The sequence below is a fragment of the Neofelis nebulosa genome, chromosome 1, assembly GCF_028018385.1.
Source record: "Neofelis nebulosa isolate mNeoNeb1 chromosome 1, mNeoNeb1.pri, whole genome shotgun sequence".
NCBI lineage: Eukaryota > Metazoa > Chordata > Mammalia > Carnivora > Felidae > Neofelis > Neofelis nebulosa.
In genome coordinates this window covers 113446427-113464938 of record NC_080782.1, presented here as the reverse complement: position 1 = coordinate 113464938, position 18512 = coordinate 113446427, and the positions used below count along the sequence as shown (strand labels likewise).

At 38.1% G+C, this 18512-nt stretch overlaps 1 protein-coding gene across 2 annotated transcripts in view; it reads left to right on the top strand.

Moving 5' to 3' along the window:
- The window catches only part of RAB3C (RAB3C, member RAS oncogene family), a 294417-nt gene that overhangs the window by 114217 nt on the left and 161688 nt on the right, over positions 1-18512 (top strand). For both annotated transcript variants that reach the window (XM_058731921.1, XM_058731911.1), the window contains exon 3: positions 14791-14909. In XM_058731921.1, the coding sequence (XP_058587904.1) occupies positions 14791-14909 (119 nt within the window). The remainder of the gene's footprint in view (positions 1-14790; positions 14910-18512) is intronic.

The window sequence follows — 18512 nt, the reverse complement described above, 5'->3', positions numbered from 1 at the left end:
CCAGCAGCCATGTTGTCAGTGAAATTTAAATGTGGGAAAAATGCTTTTATGGGCTGCCAGATTGTTTGGCAAATGACTTAGGTCTATTTAATCTATTTGTAATGCAGTGATTTGGGTAACTTTTTTTACTATGAAAGATAAAAACTAAATGTTGCTTTATCCATAGGTTTTATTCCCCATCAACAATGGTTTTCTTTGTCTTAGCTAACCTCTCTTCTTACATTTAAAAGGTATGAGTGTTTAACATACTTCTCTTCTAGTAAGTGATGGAGCTGCAATTCAATACAGGTTCTCTTTCATTTCATCTGGAGACATAAAGTGGCTGGTTTCTTTATAATAAGTTCTGGAAATTTGCTTTTTCTCACTGAGTAGAAGATTCAACTCTTAAATGGAATTCAGGTTGAATAAATTCTGTGGATGTTATTCTGTATTTAGATCGTATCAAGTTTTAATATGAGTTTGGCCTCCCTGAGATTTTGTTTATATACAGTGCTATGGTTAGATTTTATCCCTTTCAAAATCAGTCTGCATAGTAACAATGGTAAAGGGGCCCTTAGTGCCCATGGGCCTGTCTTCCCTCCCCACACTGGCCTCTTTCCCTTTCCCTCTCCAGAGGAGAGTCCACTGTTCACAGTCAGTCCTCAGCACTGGGTCTGCCTTCCTAGCTTCCCCAGCCCTTGCAGCCAGTGTCCAGCCCTATTTCCTCCCACCCACCAGTAAGTCCACTCCTGTCTTGAATAAAGATTTATTTTTAAAAAATCTGTTTCCCATGCTGTATCAGAAAGACTTGTATATCTTCATCTTTGGAGGAAGTCACTATTCAGACTCCTGAGACTTAATAAAGCCTCCTTGCTTTTTTTTTTTTTTTTTCTCCATGAGCACATCTCTCATTAACTCTATCATCTTTGTGGCTGGCCTCTGACCTCATCTCTGATTTCAGTTCCTCCAATTATAGAGCCGAACGTCAGATTCAGCTCTGCATTGGTATCTGATCAGAATAGAACAGAAAAGAGACAATTGCTTAAATACCAATTGAAGCCATCTTTTGATGGTTTCAACATAGCCAAAAAATGTAGGCAAAGAAGCCCAGGTTTGTCACCTACTTAGTTATGGGATCTTGAAGCCTTACTTGCAATTATCCTCTATTATAGGAGGCCCTGGAAGACTTTGTGCCTTATAAAATTGAATCCTATGTAACCTCTTATGGAAATGTTATGTCACATGGGGTCATGGGTGAAATTGCCCCATGCTGTATGAGGCCTGGGTGTGACTTTCCCTGTTTCCCAAATGCCAGTCAATAGGATTAATGTTTTCCACTAACTCAACAACTTGTGAAACCATAGTCAGCAACTCAGGATTGCTCTGATGTTTAGACATTCCACGTGGATGGAAGGAATATCATCACATTATATTTTAAAAATCATTTATGTTGCAGCCTATTCATAAAGAATCAAATATATTAGACCCACTTATAAAAGAGAAATGTATGCCATTAGTAATAGCGGTGTTGTTTCTGGTCCAGAAGCCTTTCCACAGGAAACATCCTTTCCCTGATATCTCTTTTCTCTGGCTTTCCAGTGCTCCCCAGAAGACAGACAATGATTTTATCCTCTCACGGCCCATGTCTGTTACACGGCCAGCTGCCTGCTGCGAGCTTGCTGTTTCCCTGTGTGGAGCACGTAATGAGATGCTACGGGACTTCTGTTTCTGTAGCATCTGGTTTCTACATTTTCATTTCCCTTTGTCTCCCTGTGTGTTTTAGAGACTTCATTCATTGCACATCATACTCATTGTGAAATGATTCTTATCTACCTCAGTGCACCGTAGTTTGAGATGTGGAACTCACTACTTTAACCTTGAAACACTGTTGTGATTCATTAGGCCTTTTGTCTCAATGATGGTCAAGACACTCACAAAAATAAGAAAGTGTAGAGGACTTTAAAGAAATTTGTGAGCCTAATCAAGTAATAGTCCTGATAGAGATTTCATTGTGTGTTTCTTCTTTGAAATCTGTTCCATTTTTATGTAACGGGGCATGGAGAGAGAAAAAGAGGGCATATGGATTCTGGGTGATTCAGAAGGATTCGTATCTTTATTTCCGCTCCTTCCCGAGGGTGGAGGGTGGGATAAGTGAGGAATAATATTCTACTGAGCAGTCCATTTGCATCTTAACAGACACTTTCTCTTAGAATTTGACATGCTTGCTTCAGTTCTTTACCATCATTAACACAAGCAATAATGATGCTAGCTATAGCATTTTATAGCTCGCATAGTACTTTTCTTATTTGCAGCTTTCAGTTCAACTCAGTATCAGGTAAAGATTTCAATTTGGAAATCATTCAGCTGATGCTCAGAGAAGTCCGGTGATATTTCTAAAGCCACACAGTATATATATCAGAGCAGGAACCCCAGCTGTTCTAACACCAAAGCCCTTTCTCTGTCCTCCACATGTTGCTGCTTCTGGGAGAAAAATATAAAAGAGGTTCCATTTATTGAGCACCTAGTGTGTGCAAGAAGCCTTTAGATATATGAATTTACTTAATCCTTACCACAACCTTAAGGGGTAGATCATATTATCTTTCTTTTAGCTAGAAAGTGAAAATTCAGGGGAACCTGGGTGGCTCAGTTGGTTGAGCGTCTGACTTCGGCTCAGGTCATGATCTCACGGTTCAGGAGTTAGAGTCGGACTCTGTGCTGACAGCTCAGGGCCTGGAGCCTGCTTCAGATTCTGTGTCTCCCTCTCTCTCTCTCCTCCTCCCCTGCTCACACTTTGTCTCTCTCTCAAAAATAAATAAAAATTTTAAAAAATTTAAAAAAAAAAGAAAGTGAAAATTCAGAGGGGTTTAACTACCTGACCCAGCTGGTACTGGGTCATAGATGACATTTTTTCTCTTCCATTTCAGACTGTGCATCCTGCTACAGAAGAAATAAGAATCTGTTCTCCATTTTTTTTCCCTACCAGACACTACAGTTTAAAAGGGAAACAGGGCATTCTTCTTTCCATTTACATCACCAGGTGAATTTTCAGATGCAGAACAAGCTCTTTTATAGTACTTACGGATAAATATTGTTTTAGTCCCTACCGGGGACTAGTGAAAGAGAAATTTACAAAGGAGAGCATCAGTGCCAGTCTCTTCACTCCTTGCTTTATCTCCAAGTTTCTCTATCATCCTGACTGTGGTTCTGTCTGCTGACCACCTCCTCTCAGCCCCTCAAAACCTACCTGTCACTGGGGAACCTGCCTTACCTTTTCTTGGAGCTTTTTCCAGTTCCCTTCAAGCTCTCCCTTCTTGGATTCCCCTGAAACACATTTCACCCATCACACAGTAAACTCTTCAAATACAGCCAGCTTCTCAGATTGCTTTTACAACTTTCATTTTGTCAGTTTACTGGAAATGCAAATTATTTGATTTAGATATTGCCTCTCATGGATGTTTATTCTGTATTTTTTTCACTACCCAGCCCAATGTTAGGAATATAGATTTATGTTGTTTGGTTAGTTTTTACCAAGAAGTTAACCCAGACAAAATATTTTTTTTTAATTTTTTTTAACGTTTATTTATTTTTGAGACAGAGAGAGACAGAGCATGAACGGGGAAGGGGCAGAGAGAGAGGGAGACACAGAATCGGAAGCAGGCTCCAGGCTCTGAGCCATCAGCCCAGCGCCCGATGCAGGGCTTGAACTCACGGACCGCGAGATCGTGACCTGAGTTGAAGTCGGACGCTTAACTGACTGAGCAACACAGGCGCCCCAACCCAGACAAAATATTGATTAGTTAAAACAACCTGATTTTTTCCTTATATAAATTTTGAGCCCGAATGTTCATTTTGGCTAGGCACTAAATTGCTTGGGCTAAGTTAAGAATTCATTTTATTCTTGGTTAAAATAGTCCAGAAGAATAAAAGAATGGCCATTTGATAGGATATTTTTATTTCTTTTTGAAGTTCCCTTGGGCTTGAAAACACAAGACAGAAAGGACAGGTGCCCCCACCCTCTGCGGCTGCTCAACAATGCAGACAGGATTTGTAACCTTCCTCTTTAATTTTTCAAAAGAAAATTGGAAGTCTTTGAGTTTTCTTCTTCGGTTTGCCCTCGCCTTTGCTTCTTAGCTCTGAAAGGCATTGCACGGGCCTCTGATCTTCATCCTCTCTCATCTTCCTGTGCCAGGGTATCACCCTATCTTCATCGCTTCAAAGGGAAACTATAAATAGCCCCACTCTCCTAGGAGACCTTGACCACATTCTTGTGTCTAAGAACCACATTCCCATCATTGTAACACAGATATCTCAAGTCAAACTTGTACAAAAAACTAAAGGCAATTAATTTTCTTGTGTGTCACTGGTGTTTTTCATCTTTTGATTACAACATCAAAACTCACAAATTTTCCACGATGAAAATCAAGTTATCCAGTGTTCTCTCTCATCCTTCATTACTTCACTTCCATACTTTTAAAGAAATATAAGTAGACAAGAAATTGTTTATTCATAAGGCTAGGTCAAGGCAAAGATCACCTGTGGTATTTTTTTGTCATATTTTATTTTATTTTATTTTTATTTATTTATTTTAATATTTTTGAGACAGAGAGAGACAGAATGTGAGAGGGGGAGGGGCAGAGAGAGAGGGAGACACAGAATCTGAACCAGGCTCCAGGCTCCGAGCTGTCAGCACAGAGCCCGATTTGGGGCTCGAACTCACAGACTGTGTGAGATCATGACCTGAGCCGAAGTCAGACCCTCAAACTAACTGAGCCACCCAGGCACCCCTAATTGTCATATTTTGACCCTTATTATTCATCACAGTTTTCTCTACCCTCTAGGAGAAAATATCAGTAGTCTGGGACGTAGACCTTGTATTTTCAAGAAAGAATGAAGGTGCATACAGAACTTAGTCTATAAAGATTAGGTACATTTTTGTTAAAAACAGAAAACTATATTTTAACAGAGAATTGTATTTCAAGTCAGGAAATCTTGGTTATTGTTGATTATTTGGCACTTAAAATTTTTTTTTAATGTTTCTTTAGTTTTGAGAGAGAAAGAGAGAGGGGAGAGGGAGGGAGAGAGAGAGAGAGAGAGAAAGACAAGTATGCGAGTGGGGCAGGGACACAGAGGGAGGGAGACACAGAATCCCAAGTAGGTTTCAGGCACCAAGATGTCAGCACAGAGCCGTAGCTGGGCTCGAAGTCACAAACTGTGAGATCATGACCTGAGCCAAAGTCAGACACTTAACTGACTGAGCCACCCACGCGCCTGATTATTCGGCACTTATAAACTGCATGAACTTGATTATCTCACTGGCCTCTCTGGGCTTTCATTTCCTGATTTGTAAATGAGAATCTAATGTTCTAGGTCTGTTTCAGCTCTGAATTCACAGAATGTTTTTAAATACATTTTTCCCTCTTATAGGATTTTTGATCTAGTGCATCAGAAACTTTTTACTGTTGAAATTGGCCCTTTAATATCTACCCTGTTACCACTATATATGGTTATATGTTTGCCATCTTATTTTATGACTTTGCCTTGAGCATCCTGATTCTATTTATTTATTTCCTGCTTTTTCTTGGATTGGTTGAGTGCTTTTATTTTCTCCAATTTCATTCTTTCCTTTATTAGTTTGAAAGTTTTATCTGTTATATATAAGGTGATTATTAAAATTCCACAGTTTATATTTAAAATAAAAATTTAATATCTTTATTTACCCAAACTCAAATACTTAGAATAATTTAACAGCTACCTTTTCCCACTCTACATAACAATGTTATGCACTGTTCCGCGCTTAATACTATCTTGACTTTTTACACCCTAAATTAGAGAACCATGTTCTGGAAGAACAGGTTTAAAGAAATCAGGACTTGTCATTGGTACCACATGTTTGATAAAGGACAACTGGGATGAGAAACAGAAATTAAACCACTGGATATGGCAGTCAGGATGTCACTGATTACTTTAGCATGAACCATTTTAGCAGAGTGTTGGGACCAGTCGGTTACCACTGGTGAAAGAATGAATGGAGTTTGAAAAAGTGAAGCTGACAAAGATCAAAAAGCACATACATGAAACAAGTGTTAAATAGCCAAATGACTACATCAAACATAGAGCCAGACTGAAAAAAAAATCCGAATTGTCCAATAGTCAACCTAAAATTTGGGGGAAGGAAGGGGGGTAGACTGTGTGTGAGAAAAGGTTGGCCTTAGTATGATTCCTGTTATTTAATACTTTTATGACTCAGAACTGGTGGCTAACCTCTCTGTTTCTCAGTTTTACCATCTATAAAATGGTCTACTACCTCAGAATAATTAAATAAAATGATAAATGTGAATATACCCTGAAACATATGAAGTCCTGCTAATGTCTCCATTCTTCATGTTGTCATTGTTCTATTTCACTGGTGGTTACTCTGGTGAAAAGTCTAAATCCGTTGATGTTAAATATCACACATTAGTATTATGTCTATCGAAATCCTGTTTCAGTCACACTGTGCTCAATGTCCTATGTCCATCCTCAAACCACAACTTGAACAGATACCATTTACAGTCATTTTTTTTTTCCTATTTAAAAGGAAAAGCTCAGGCAGAGCACAGACATTTTTAGGGCAGTGAACCTACTCTGTATGGTACTATAATGTGACAGTGGATACATGTCACTATAATTTTGTCCAAACCCAAACCCAGAATATATAACACCAAGAATGAACCCTAACATAAACTATGGACTTTGAGTGATAATGATATGTCAAGGTATGTTCATTAGTTGCAACAAATGTACTACTCTGGTGGGAGATATTGACGATGAGGGAGGTTATGCATGAGGCTATGCAGAGAGTATATGGGAACTCTCAATTTTCCACTCAATTTTACTATGAACCTAAAAATTCTCTAAAAGATATAAGGCTTATTAAAAAACAAAAACAAAAAATACTCAGTATTGCTGAGCCCAGAGCTTAGTTTAAAATGTGCTTGTCACATCCAATTTAATACTCAGATTCTTTCCTTATCATAATCCTGACTATATTCCTAGGGACTGGTGGTGTAATAAGAAAAGGGGTTTGGCCCACTCTTTTACCCTTTCTGTACCTCATTTTTGTAGTTACTCTTCCCATGTCAAAAGTGGAAGGAGAGCTGGGAGACAAGGAGATGGCAGACAGCTTTATCTAATGGGAGATGAATTAAAATTCTTTCTTAGCTTCGCCAGCTAAGCCTGTCCTGTTGTCCACACCTTTTGTGTAACATATAGCCAAATGCTGGTTCTCTAATGTAGGATGTTCAGGGAGCCCTTCAGGGATCTCCTGCTGTTAAGTGCCATGACATGGAAGTTTGCTCAGGGTCCTTTCCCTTCTAACATTCCTTCAGCTGCCTCCTTTCCCTGTTAGTATACCACTAGACTCATGCACGTCATCCAGGAGACAGTCTTCTCACAAAGTGGGTTAATGGCAAGATGTCTCAAACGCAGCTACCTGCTTTGGTGTTTATTTATCCATGAGAAACTCACGTAGCCTAGACCTGTTAACCAGTGGGAAGTCAGACCTCCCTCCTGCCTCCCTGTCTACCCTGCCATTTCTCTCCAGGTCTTAGGAACCCCACACAAGTGCAGATCAGTACTCCCATTGCCTACACAGACACCCATCCAACCCACTCCAACTGGCATGTGGCTTTGTGAGTGACAGTTCCATCCCTTTGCAAGGAGTCTAGTTTGAGTCTTGTTGCCAATTTTAGGACAACAATAAGATTCCCACTGAAAAGCCTGTTATCTTTTAAAACAGAACATTTGATCATTGTAAGGATTTTGGATCGTGTTTTGTGAAGAAAAACAATCACCATCTTGACTAAAAGCTTTGAGCATGCCTGCATTTGAGTATTATGCCCCAGGTTTTGACAAAATTGAGCATAATCAAAATCCCACTGGGAAGAAGTATGTCAAAGAGATTAATTAAAAAGAAAGCAAAAATGGCATCTTTCTCTTTGTGTTAATCATTCTTAGAAAGCAAGCTCTTAAATAAAATGAGTGAAGATGCCTTTTACACAGCTTTGTGAGTTTTATTAGGTCTTAAAGAGTTCACAAGAGCGGTTAGTGTTTAGTGAAAGTGTCTTAACTTACATGAGCAGAAACATACTATTGGTTGATATGTTAGGGTCTTCCTGACAATGGAGTCAAAGGCTGCCAATAAAAGAGCTATATGTGACTGTTCCTCTCTTCCAGGGAAGATGAATTGCTATGGTAACACTGCCAAGAAATAATAGGTCAAGTTTTATCCTCTGCCTCAGGCTTATTTTATTAGGTTTTACTTAGAAGTGGATGCCATTATAAAATGAAGGTTTGGGTATTTCAAAGCTAAACATCATGACAAGAAAATCTGATCAGTAAACTAGTGTAAGAAGGATGGATAAAGGACAGTTGGTAGGAAGGACATCTAAATTGATTGAAAAACTATTTAGAGGCCAGTTTGTTAGTTCTGTCTTCTAAAATGTGGGCTTGATTTACAGATGATTGTGTAAGTGTGTGTAAATGAATTGAAAGGGACTGTTTGTACCAGGTCAGTAGAGAAGAGTGGTTTGTAAATTTTTTTTTTTGATAGAAGATTAACTGCTGTTAAGAAAAAAGTTTTTACTTCATTCCAAAAATAAATATGCAGTAAGAAAACAAAATATTTAAGCTTCTTGTTTTGCTTACTATATTTATGAGACTATATGCAATGCTGCTTAATGCCTGTCTGTTCATGAAAATGAAAAAATAACCTAACCCTTAAGGGAAAGTACCATCAAACAAAAAAAATGATATGTGATTATCACCATTTTGTTGTTGCTTTTGTTTTGGAGGGTCATGTCTCAGAATACCTCATGACTTTGCATTTTTCTATAATAGCATGTCATTCATTTAGGGGTAAAATACCAACATGAAGCAATATATAATTTTTGTCATTTCAAGCAACATTGTTCTTTCCTCATATATGTATGTGTGTGCAAATATATAAAAGTCTACTTTTTAAAATCCCAGAGGTATATCAATTCACCTTTTTGTGAACAGAATTTTTTTAAATTTTATTTGAGAGAAAGAAAGAGAGAGAAAGAGCAAGTGGGGAGAGGGGCAGAGGGAAAGAGAGAGAAAACCTTAAGTAGGCTTCATGCTCAGCGCGGAGCCCCACACGGGGCTCGATCCCACGACTTTCAGATCTTGAGCTGAGCTGAAATCAAGAGTCGGGCTCTCAACCCACTGAGTCACTCAGGCACCCCCAGAATTAGTTTTACATAAGTGGAATATAGTAATGCATTCTAGCATAGCATCCTTCATGAATTCAGGCAGCAAGACTGTGTTAGGCTCCTCAATAAGGCTACCTTTAATTTTCTGTATTTTGTCTTTTGTAAAGTAGTAAATGGGTATGTGGGTAGCTGTGAAATTTATATTGCTTCTGCCCTGATCATGAGGATTCCAGACTGGAGTCAGTGACTCCAGCAGCAATGCTGTACTGAAAGTTGGGTGGCTTAAAAAAATAGAAATGTACTGTCCCACAGTTCTGGAGACTAGAAGTCCCGTTAAGGTGATGACGGGGCTACGTTCTCTCTCAGGCTCTAGCAGAGAATTCATTTCATCCCTCTCTCCTTATTTCTGGTGGTTGCCAGCAACCCTTGGCTTTCTTGGCTCCTTGATGTATCACTACAGTCTCTGCCTCTGCCTTCGTATGACCTTCTCTGTGTGCTCTGTGTCTCTGTTTCCTCTTCTTCAAAGGATACTAGTCGTAGGATTAAGGCCCACCCTATCCTGGAATGAACTCATATTAACTAGATTACACCTACAAAGACCCTATTTCCAAGTCAGATTCAAAAGTTCTGGGGGTTAGGGCTTCAACATATCTTTTGGAGGGAACCCACTACACCCCATACAGTGGCTATGAATTGAGAGAACCTCACCACTGAGGTGGTCTCATTTACATTTTTGAATCTCTAGTCTGTCTAGTTCTTTAGAAATGGTATTTTCATGATTTTACCTAATTTTTCGTAGACACGTAGGGAATATGATATTCTGATTAGTGAAATGCTTTTAATGTGTAGAATTTTGAAATCTATAAAAGTATGTCTCCAATAGGTAGAATAAATTTAACATAAACCAATCACAGTCCCTAACTGGTAATATGTGTTCATGAAATGTTTTTTGAATGAATGAACAAAAGAATCAATGGGTCAATCAATCTACACTGTTACTAAACTGTATTAAGCATCGTTTAATCTTCATTTGATGCTTCAGAATAATTCCTACAAGAGATTACTACTTGCTTGGAGGCTTGCTGACTATTCCTTTTCATATCCTTGTGTCTGTTTGGAAATTTAGTGAAGTGTGTCTATGTCTTAGGTTGCAGGATCCTCCTCTTTCATTTCTGCTTACAAAACCTCTTTAGTTGTCACAAGTCACGCATTATATCACGCGTATAATATCACATATTATATCCTCTAGTTTAATTAAATTACTTTTGTTGATCAACTAACATCAATGTGTTCAATTGCGTTTCTTCACATGTAAAATTGCCTACTTTATCATGTATTCGGATTATCTATCCTTTAATATGTTTTTCCCTGTCTAGTCATTCAAAAAATGTGTTTTAGTTGTGGTGATGTTATCTGAGTTATATTCCTTTACTAATGTTTACTTTATTTTCCTTTTAATCCAGTTCAGAGAGGAGTAACTGCCAAAACAAAAATCAAATTACAATGGAAAGCTATTTCCTTTATCTTAAAGCTGCATGTTATCTCTGCGTAAGTCCAAAGGGTTTGAGAATGCAATACATACAGTTATAAAAAAAAAATAGATTATTTCACCAGGAAAAAATTTAAGGCAAAGACAGACATCAAAATGCCAAAATTCAAACTGAAAATGTTCCTAGCTACTACTTATCAAGCTGCTAATGTTTTATATTTTACAGTTCTTTTCTTGACATGCACTCAAGTATTTGCTAATCAAATCTATCATTAAAGCCAAAAATTCCTCTTAAAAATGTGGATGAGAAATCACAATATTTAAGCCAACTAAAATCATTTTATTTTTCTTAAAAGAGAAGAAAATGACAGCTAACCTTCATGGAAGAAAGTTTTCAGTTTTAGTCATATTTTTATCCTTCACTTTCTCTGTAAGAGATTTCCAGTTGTGTTTTTTCAATTATAGGAACTCTACATTTATAGAAAATCAGCAGGTATCCCCAGTTATCAGAATTAACTGAGCAGAGGAACAATGCAAAACCAAGGTTGGGAGCCATTTTTCTGAACAAATTGAGAAGAGGTACCATTGTAGCCAGTTACCTTCTGAGACTGCTCACATTTAATTACATTAGTGGCACTTGACATTATAAAATGTTTCTTTCTTTCAAATATAACCTTCTATCATCATTAGTAAATGTCAAATGTAATGAAGTGTTTTTCTGACTTATTTTTCTTCCTGATACCATGGGAAAGAACATGCTAATGAGTTTGTAATTCTGAAGCTGTTTTCAGTGCTCAAAACCAATGAAGAACCAACTTGGTGTCTGGTTTTTTAGCTTAGTTTTACTCTTTTTGTTGTTATCTTTGTATTTGGGAAGATTTCCTAATACACTTCCCCTATTTGGTGAAGTTCTTATTCTTCCTAAGAGCATTTAGGTGACAACTACCTCTAATTAGATTGTGTTTCTGGGTTCAAATCAGAATGGAGTAGAAGGCCCTGACCCTTGCTGTGACTTGAGTGCTTTCTGAAAGGTTCTATTTTTTTTTCTTATAAGCTGGTTTTCTTATAAACTGTTTTGTTTTTTTTTTTTTAAGCTGGCTACCCCTCTCTCTACTTTTAAATTTTAGTAATGGCTATCCAACCGTGTGGTTCCCTGTAACATATCAATCATAATACAATAGGGCCTTGATTTCTGCTCTCTCAAAGATTAACAGCACAGAGACTGAAATGAATGTTTTATAATGCTAGAACTGGTTTCTTTACTGTCAAAATAAAATTAACATCTTAAGAAAAGAGAAGCCATCACTGGAAGAGGTCAAGAAGAAGGGGATGTCATAGTTTTCCAGCACACCGTTATTCAGTGTCTGTGTTGAAGACATGCTTGACAGAGTCTAGGTCACCTTTTAGCAGTGCCTTGGGTGTATTGGCTGTTTTCTCCTAGTGAAAAATCAGGGGAAAGCTGTCTGTTATATAGAGAGGGCAGCAGGAATGGGGTCCCCAACCTATGAGAAGACTACTCAATGCTAGAAAGCTTTTTTTATTTTCAGGATTTTTATCATTTTAATTTTTACACATTTTGTAACTTAAGAAAAAATTTTTTGAGTATAGTTGACACACAATGTTAGTTTCAGGTATACAACACCCTAACCCTAACCCTAACCCTAACGCTTGACTGAACAAGTCTTATGTGTGATGCTGTGCTCACTACAATTGGAACTACTATCTGTCATCATACAATAACATTACAGTACCAAGGACTAGAAAACCATTTAAAGTTACTTCACAATAAGAAAAAAAAAGTAATTTTATAGGTAGCGTATTCTAGAAAATAGGAACCCAGGATGAAAGTAGATGTTTTAAAATAATTATGAGGAGTTTAGTTCCCCAAACAGCCAAACTTTATTACACAATCTCTGATTATACCATGCTTTGTAAACATAGTCTTTGGGAATTTGGTTCTCTAACTTTATTCTTTATTTCACAATTGGATATGATGTTAACTGAATTAAATCCAACATATATATAAGAACATCCACATAAGCTTAAGATTGGCTTCTTTCTGCCTGATAAATTTGTATATTTATCTCAATTATATGCAGGTGATGATATTAATGTTTATCTTGTATGTCTACATTTTCATATTTATGTAATATTAAGCAAAGTAAAATAAAACATTCACGTAAGTTCCAGGGAACTTCTATTATGGAGGCATGCACCTATGTGGCATTATTATGCTTGGGATTCAACTCTTTTTAAAGATTAATTAGCTATTTATGTGCCTATATATAAATAATTTTTAAATTAGATTATTTAACATTTTTCTTAATGATTTCTAATACTACTTAGCATATTAAAGATAGTAACTTTTGGTCTTCTGGTACTATGAAAATATATTTCCCACTTTATTTGATTATGTATCATTTTAATTTGATTTATACCTTTTTTTTATATTCAAGGAATTGTCAAATTTTCATGCAGTAAAGTCTGTACTTAGCTTTTTGTTTTCAGCCAATGGTGATACGTTCTGAAAGATCTTTTCCACAGATTTCGCTCTATTTTTGCTATCTTAGATACCATAATTTGTTTTCATCCTATCTTTGGAACCGTATTTCCCTAATACCATCTCATAAACATCTCCCTTGTCCTTGTTCTTGGTTTCATGAAAAGTCACATGCTTGGCTAATTCTCAACTTCTTCATATCCCCATGTTCTCCTGGAATCACTTGCTGATTTCATTAGCCTTTTTTGATCACCCTTCTCTGAAATGGCAGGGGCCAAATAAAATATACCACACAGACTAGGAGAAAATTGTAAGCAGGGTCATGTTTCTTAGGGTTAGTCTATGGTGGGGTGTAAGCATCTAAACAGGAGAATACCTGTGGGTGAAGAATAGCATTTCCAACTTGAGCCCATCCCAGTAGTGACACTCAGATGTTTGTTTCATTTTGATGGCAAAGGATCCTATTCTTGTGTCATCCAACACATCAGCTTTCCCTACAAGGGCTATTAGGGCGACCTGGGTTATACTCCATGTGCAATGGAGACATTCCTGGGAGAAGAAGAGAAAGACGATCCAGACTGAAGTCAGAAGGAAGATAACATTTCTGTCCAAAGTGCTCAGCACCTAGAGTACTAGGAAAGAGAAATCAGAGCCCGATCTCCTGGGAAGTCAGTGAAGGAGAAAACCAGGGAGCATGGTGTCATAAGCAATAGCCTAGATCCTGTGAAGACAAAGGGGCAAGAAACAGTTGAATTGAGGAATAATTTCTTGAGCTACACTAAACTATACATGACATATACAGGTGACTTCACTGATGTATCTGCCTGATTCCCAGGTTTCACCATAGCATGCCATCTCTTCTGCAGGCCCTGAACCCCTGTATTCGTAAGCTGCTACCTCCCTTCTTGGGCTAGCCTTGACTCCCCAGCCATCAAGAACAACAGCCAGTACTTGGCATCTGTTGACCACTATTCGTATCCCAGGTTTTGTGTGAAGCACTTCACATATACTGTTTTACATGATCCTAACAAACATGCTAGACTTTAGAGAGGTTAAGTGGCTTGTCCACATTCCCCTAGTCGTGTAACAGGAAGACAGAAACCCCAAATCTCTTGACTCAAACATCCACAGGAAGCATATATTTTTATTCTCATTTTACAGTTGAATAAGCTGAGATTAAACTGTATGCTTTTAAAAGCAGGGAATTTTCATAAAATTATTTTCCCCCACAGTGGCCTCTGCTTAGATTATAAATACATAATGATGGAGCTAATGAACTCTTCTGGTTTTAAACTATACAAAAAGCTACAGGGTTCTGATATGTATAATCTTTCTTTTTCTTTTATTTTCTATAGTGATCTTCTGTTTAATAGAGTGAACATATGTAGAAGGGGTATTTTGAGCTAGATCTCTACCAAAAAAATAATTTTTCATAATATTGTAGAGCTGCTATCTGGAAATCATTAGGGAAAACAAGACTAAAAAGATATATAGTTATACATTGCAAGCACAATTTAGACTCTCTATTATGACTGTTTTTGGAATAATTAATCACTTCCTAAAACATTTATTGCCTTATTTTTTGAGAGATCATTATTGTTATTTTTTAGGACACAGCAGGCCAGGAAAGATACAGAACTATCACCACAGCCTATTATCGTGGAGCCATGGGCTTTATTTTGATGTATGACATCACAAATGAAGAATCCTTCAATGCGGTACAGGATTGGTAAGTAGGAGCAAATACTCCCATCACTAATCATAATGGTGTTTTCATTCAACTTTCTCTTCTTCCTCAAAGCACTGACCACACTGCAATGTAATATGTGTACTTACTGTATACTGTGATCTCCCTCATGCTTCATAAAGCAGACATGTACTAGCTATGCTAAGAGCTGTTGTTTAGGGATTGAGAAGAAGTCATTTTGGTGATTTTTCTACATTTTGTACCTTCCAGTGATTTGCATCCTGTCATGCCTAGTTCCATGGAGACTTTTGATTTTTTTTTTTTAATATAAATAATGAATAGTTTGGAAGTTTACTGGTCTAATATAGGGATTAGGAAACTGAGAACCATAGGTCAAATCTGGCGCAATGCTTGTTTTGTAAATAGTTTTATTAAACATAGCCATGCTCATTTTCTTATTGCCTGTGATGGCTTTCACACTGCAACAGCAGAGTTAATTAAGTTGTTGTAACAGAAACCATGTGACCCACAAAGCCTGAAACCTTTTCTATCCGGCTGTTGACAGCAAAAGCTTGCTGACCCCTTGTCTAGGTTTGTTAAATAGTTTTCAGTTTTTCTTCGTTGAAAAGTTTTGAAGGACTGAGATAAATGCAGAGGTAAAACCAAAGCATGTTCTGACCCATGGCTACACCATCTCTATGAAAACCCCTCTGTCCGTGGTGAGTATGGTTTGCAGTGGAGAGCGTGTGCCCTTGGGTGCAGCTTCCTTCAGCTTCTTCTACCAGCACCTTGGGAGGAGACATGGAAGAGCTGATGGTCACGGTCATGGATTCAAGCAGCAGGTCTGAGTAGAGTTGCTTTCTTGTGGAAAGAGCCAGAGTCTCACTAGAGCTTTGTGTGGTATTGGGAGGAAAATGGAGCTCCCGCTGCTGGTACCAGGACTGAACAGATACCATATTTTAACTCAAAATATGGCTTGTCTTCTGCAAGGAAGCATTAGCTGTACAAAAGTGAAATAAACTGGAGCACCTGGGTTGAGCATCCGACTCTTGATTTCAGCTCAGTTTGTGATCCCAGGGTCATGGGATTGTCCCCCACGTTGGGCTCTGTGCTAGTGTGGAGACTGCTTGGGTCTCTCTCTCTGTCTCTCTCTGTCTCTCTGTCTCTCTCTCTCTGTCCCTCTATCTCCCCCCACTCCTGCCTCTGCCCTTCTCCCCTGCTTGAGTGTGCACTCTCTCTATCTCAGAAATATTTTCTTTAAAAGTGAAATAAACTGTATTTTTTTCTGTTTTAAATGATAGTATTATCCAAAGTGATTTTTAAAAATTTTTTAAATGTTTTTATTTATTTTTGAGACAGAGAGAGACAGAGCATGAGTGGGGAAGGGACAGAGAGAGGGAGACACAGAATCTGAAGCAGGCTCCAGGCTCTGAGCTGTCAGCACAGAGCCCATCACAGGGCTCGAACCCACAGACTGTGAGATCATGACCTGAGTCAAAGTTGGACGCCCAACTGACTGAGCCACCCAGGCACCCAAAAGTGATTTTTTTTACATGTGTATTAGCTCAATGAAGGTTGGATGCTATTAAAATCTTCAACTTACTTTAGATTATTTCTTTTACATTTTAATTTTCATACGAGAAAACAGCGACATCTTTTCTATTTACACACATAAACACACACACAATGCAAGAAATGATACGTTTACAATAGCATCGCAAAAAGGAAATATATAGCTATAAACTGAAAAGGGAAAGTTTGGGATTATATGAAAAAGTAATGATCCTCCACTGAGGCACATAAAAGAAGGCCTAAGTACTCTTCTTTTTAGTAGACTGAATATTGTAAAAATGCCAGTTCTTCTCAAATTAATTCTTAAATTAAAGGCAATCCCAATTAAATACCAGTAGGTTTGGTACAGAATGGAAGGAAACAGAGAGTCCAAACATGGCACAAATCCATATGGGGATTTAGTTTATGATGAAAGTACCATTTCAAATCAGTGACAGAAAGGCTGGTTCAATTATGAGTGTGGCGATATCTAGTTAATTGTCACACACAGCTCCAGCACACATACTGCTGTACAAAATGGTCATTTTAACTTTGATTATTTCCTCCAGGAAATCTTGAGACCCAGTAGTCCCAGGCAGGAAGTGTTCCTGAATCACGTTTCAAACTTCAGGATCCCAAATGCTGTTTGCACCCTCAAGAATTGAGTTCATTAAAACCAAATGGCAATAAGGCCGGGAGCCCAAGCTCTCTATACTCCTGATTCTAGTATCAGAAATGATGTAGAGAAGTTCAGTGTCCATACGCCCTATTCCACACCTTCCCCCACTTACTCCAGTCAACCCAGCTTTTCCCCCACCAAGGCTTCCTCACCTGTCAACAGACTACCTGCGCTACATCAGTCTTCCTCTTCCTCAAACTCCTTATTTGACTCTTAACTCACTCTTCGTTTTTGAAGCTCTGTTTCCTTTTTTGGGGTGGGGGAGGGGAGGAGTATTTTCCAGATTCTTCTTGTCTCACTCTAGGACTGCTTCCCTTTCTACTTCCAAGATTTCCCTCACTCAGCCAAGGGTAAGTGTACCCCCATGGTTTGTTCAGTTGGGCTCATTTTTAGTTTCCTTGCCTATCTTATCCACTCACACACATCATTTATCACTTACACCAGATGGCTCCCAAGTTTACATTTCTGGCTCCAATCTATCTTTTAAGCTGCTGTGTTGCATTTCCAGGTGCCCAAAATATTTCTTCACCTGGATATCCTGCTGGTGCCTCAGAATCAATGATTTCTGCCTGAAATTGCTCACCTGCCTGACATCATTATTTCTTCTCATTAAGACCACAACACTCTGTCACCCACGGTCCACCCTGAATCCAGTTCTAACTTCCAACCATCCTAATCTAGAACTTGATCTTGAATATTAATTTTTCCTGAATATCTTTTGATTCTGCTTCTGCCTTTCCATTCCTTCTGTGACCATCATTGCTTCTTCTAATTTTTTTTCCCTCTACCCTCATAGTAGCCTTTCTAACTGATCTTTCTCCCTTTAGATTTCTTCCTGTCCCAAGCTATCCTATCCCACTGCTGCTATCAGAGTCTTCCAAAGGAATAGGATCCTAAAGATCACTGGAAGACCCCTGCCCAAAATTCTTGACTTACCATCACCTACTTAATTAATTAAAGTTTCTTCAGCCTGACTTTCAGACACACCACATTTATGGATCCGCTATGTCTTTATAGTTTCTTCTCACTATCCTAGAGTCCAAATGATCTATTCACTGTTTCTACAACACAGCCTAAACTTTCCAACCTTTGTCAGTTTTTCCTTTGATGTCACACCTGCTTTGCATACCTTTTTCACAGCCTACTGCCTCTATACCATGTAGGTCTGTCAAAACCCATGTCCATCCATAAACCAATCCTTACTTACTCATTTGTATTCATCCACAATTGTATGATCATTATTATTAGAATTTTCTTATTCATTCAACAAATATTTATTGAGTACCCACTCTTCTGACAATCTGCCGGACATTTTATTTATGCCATTATTTACTATCCCAGTTAATGGATAGTAAATTCAGATCCCCCGGTTATCTGATATAGAAGTCTGAGCACTGTTTTTGATTTCTTTTACA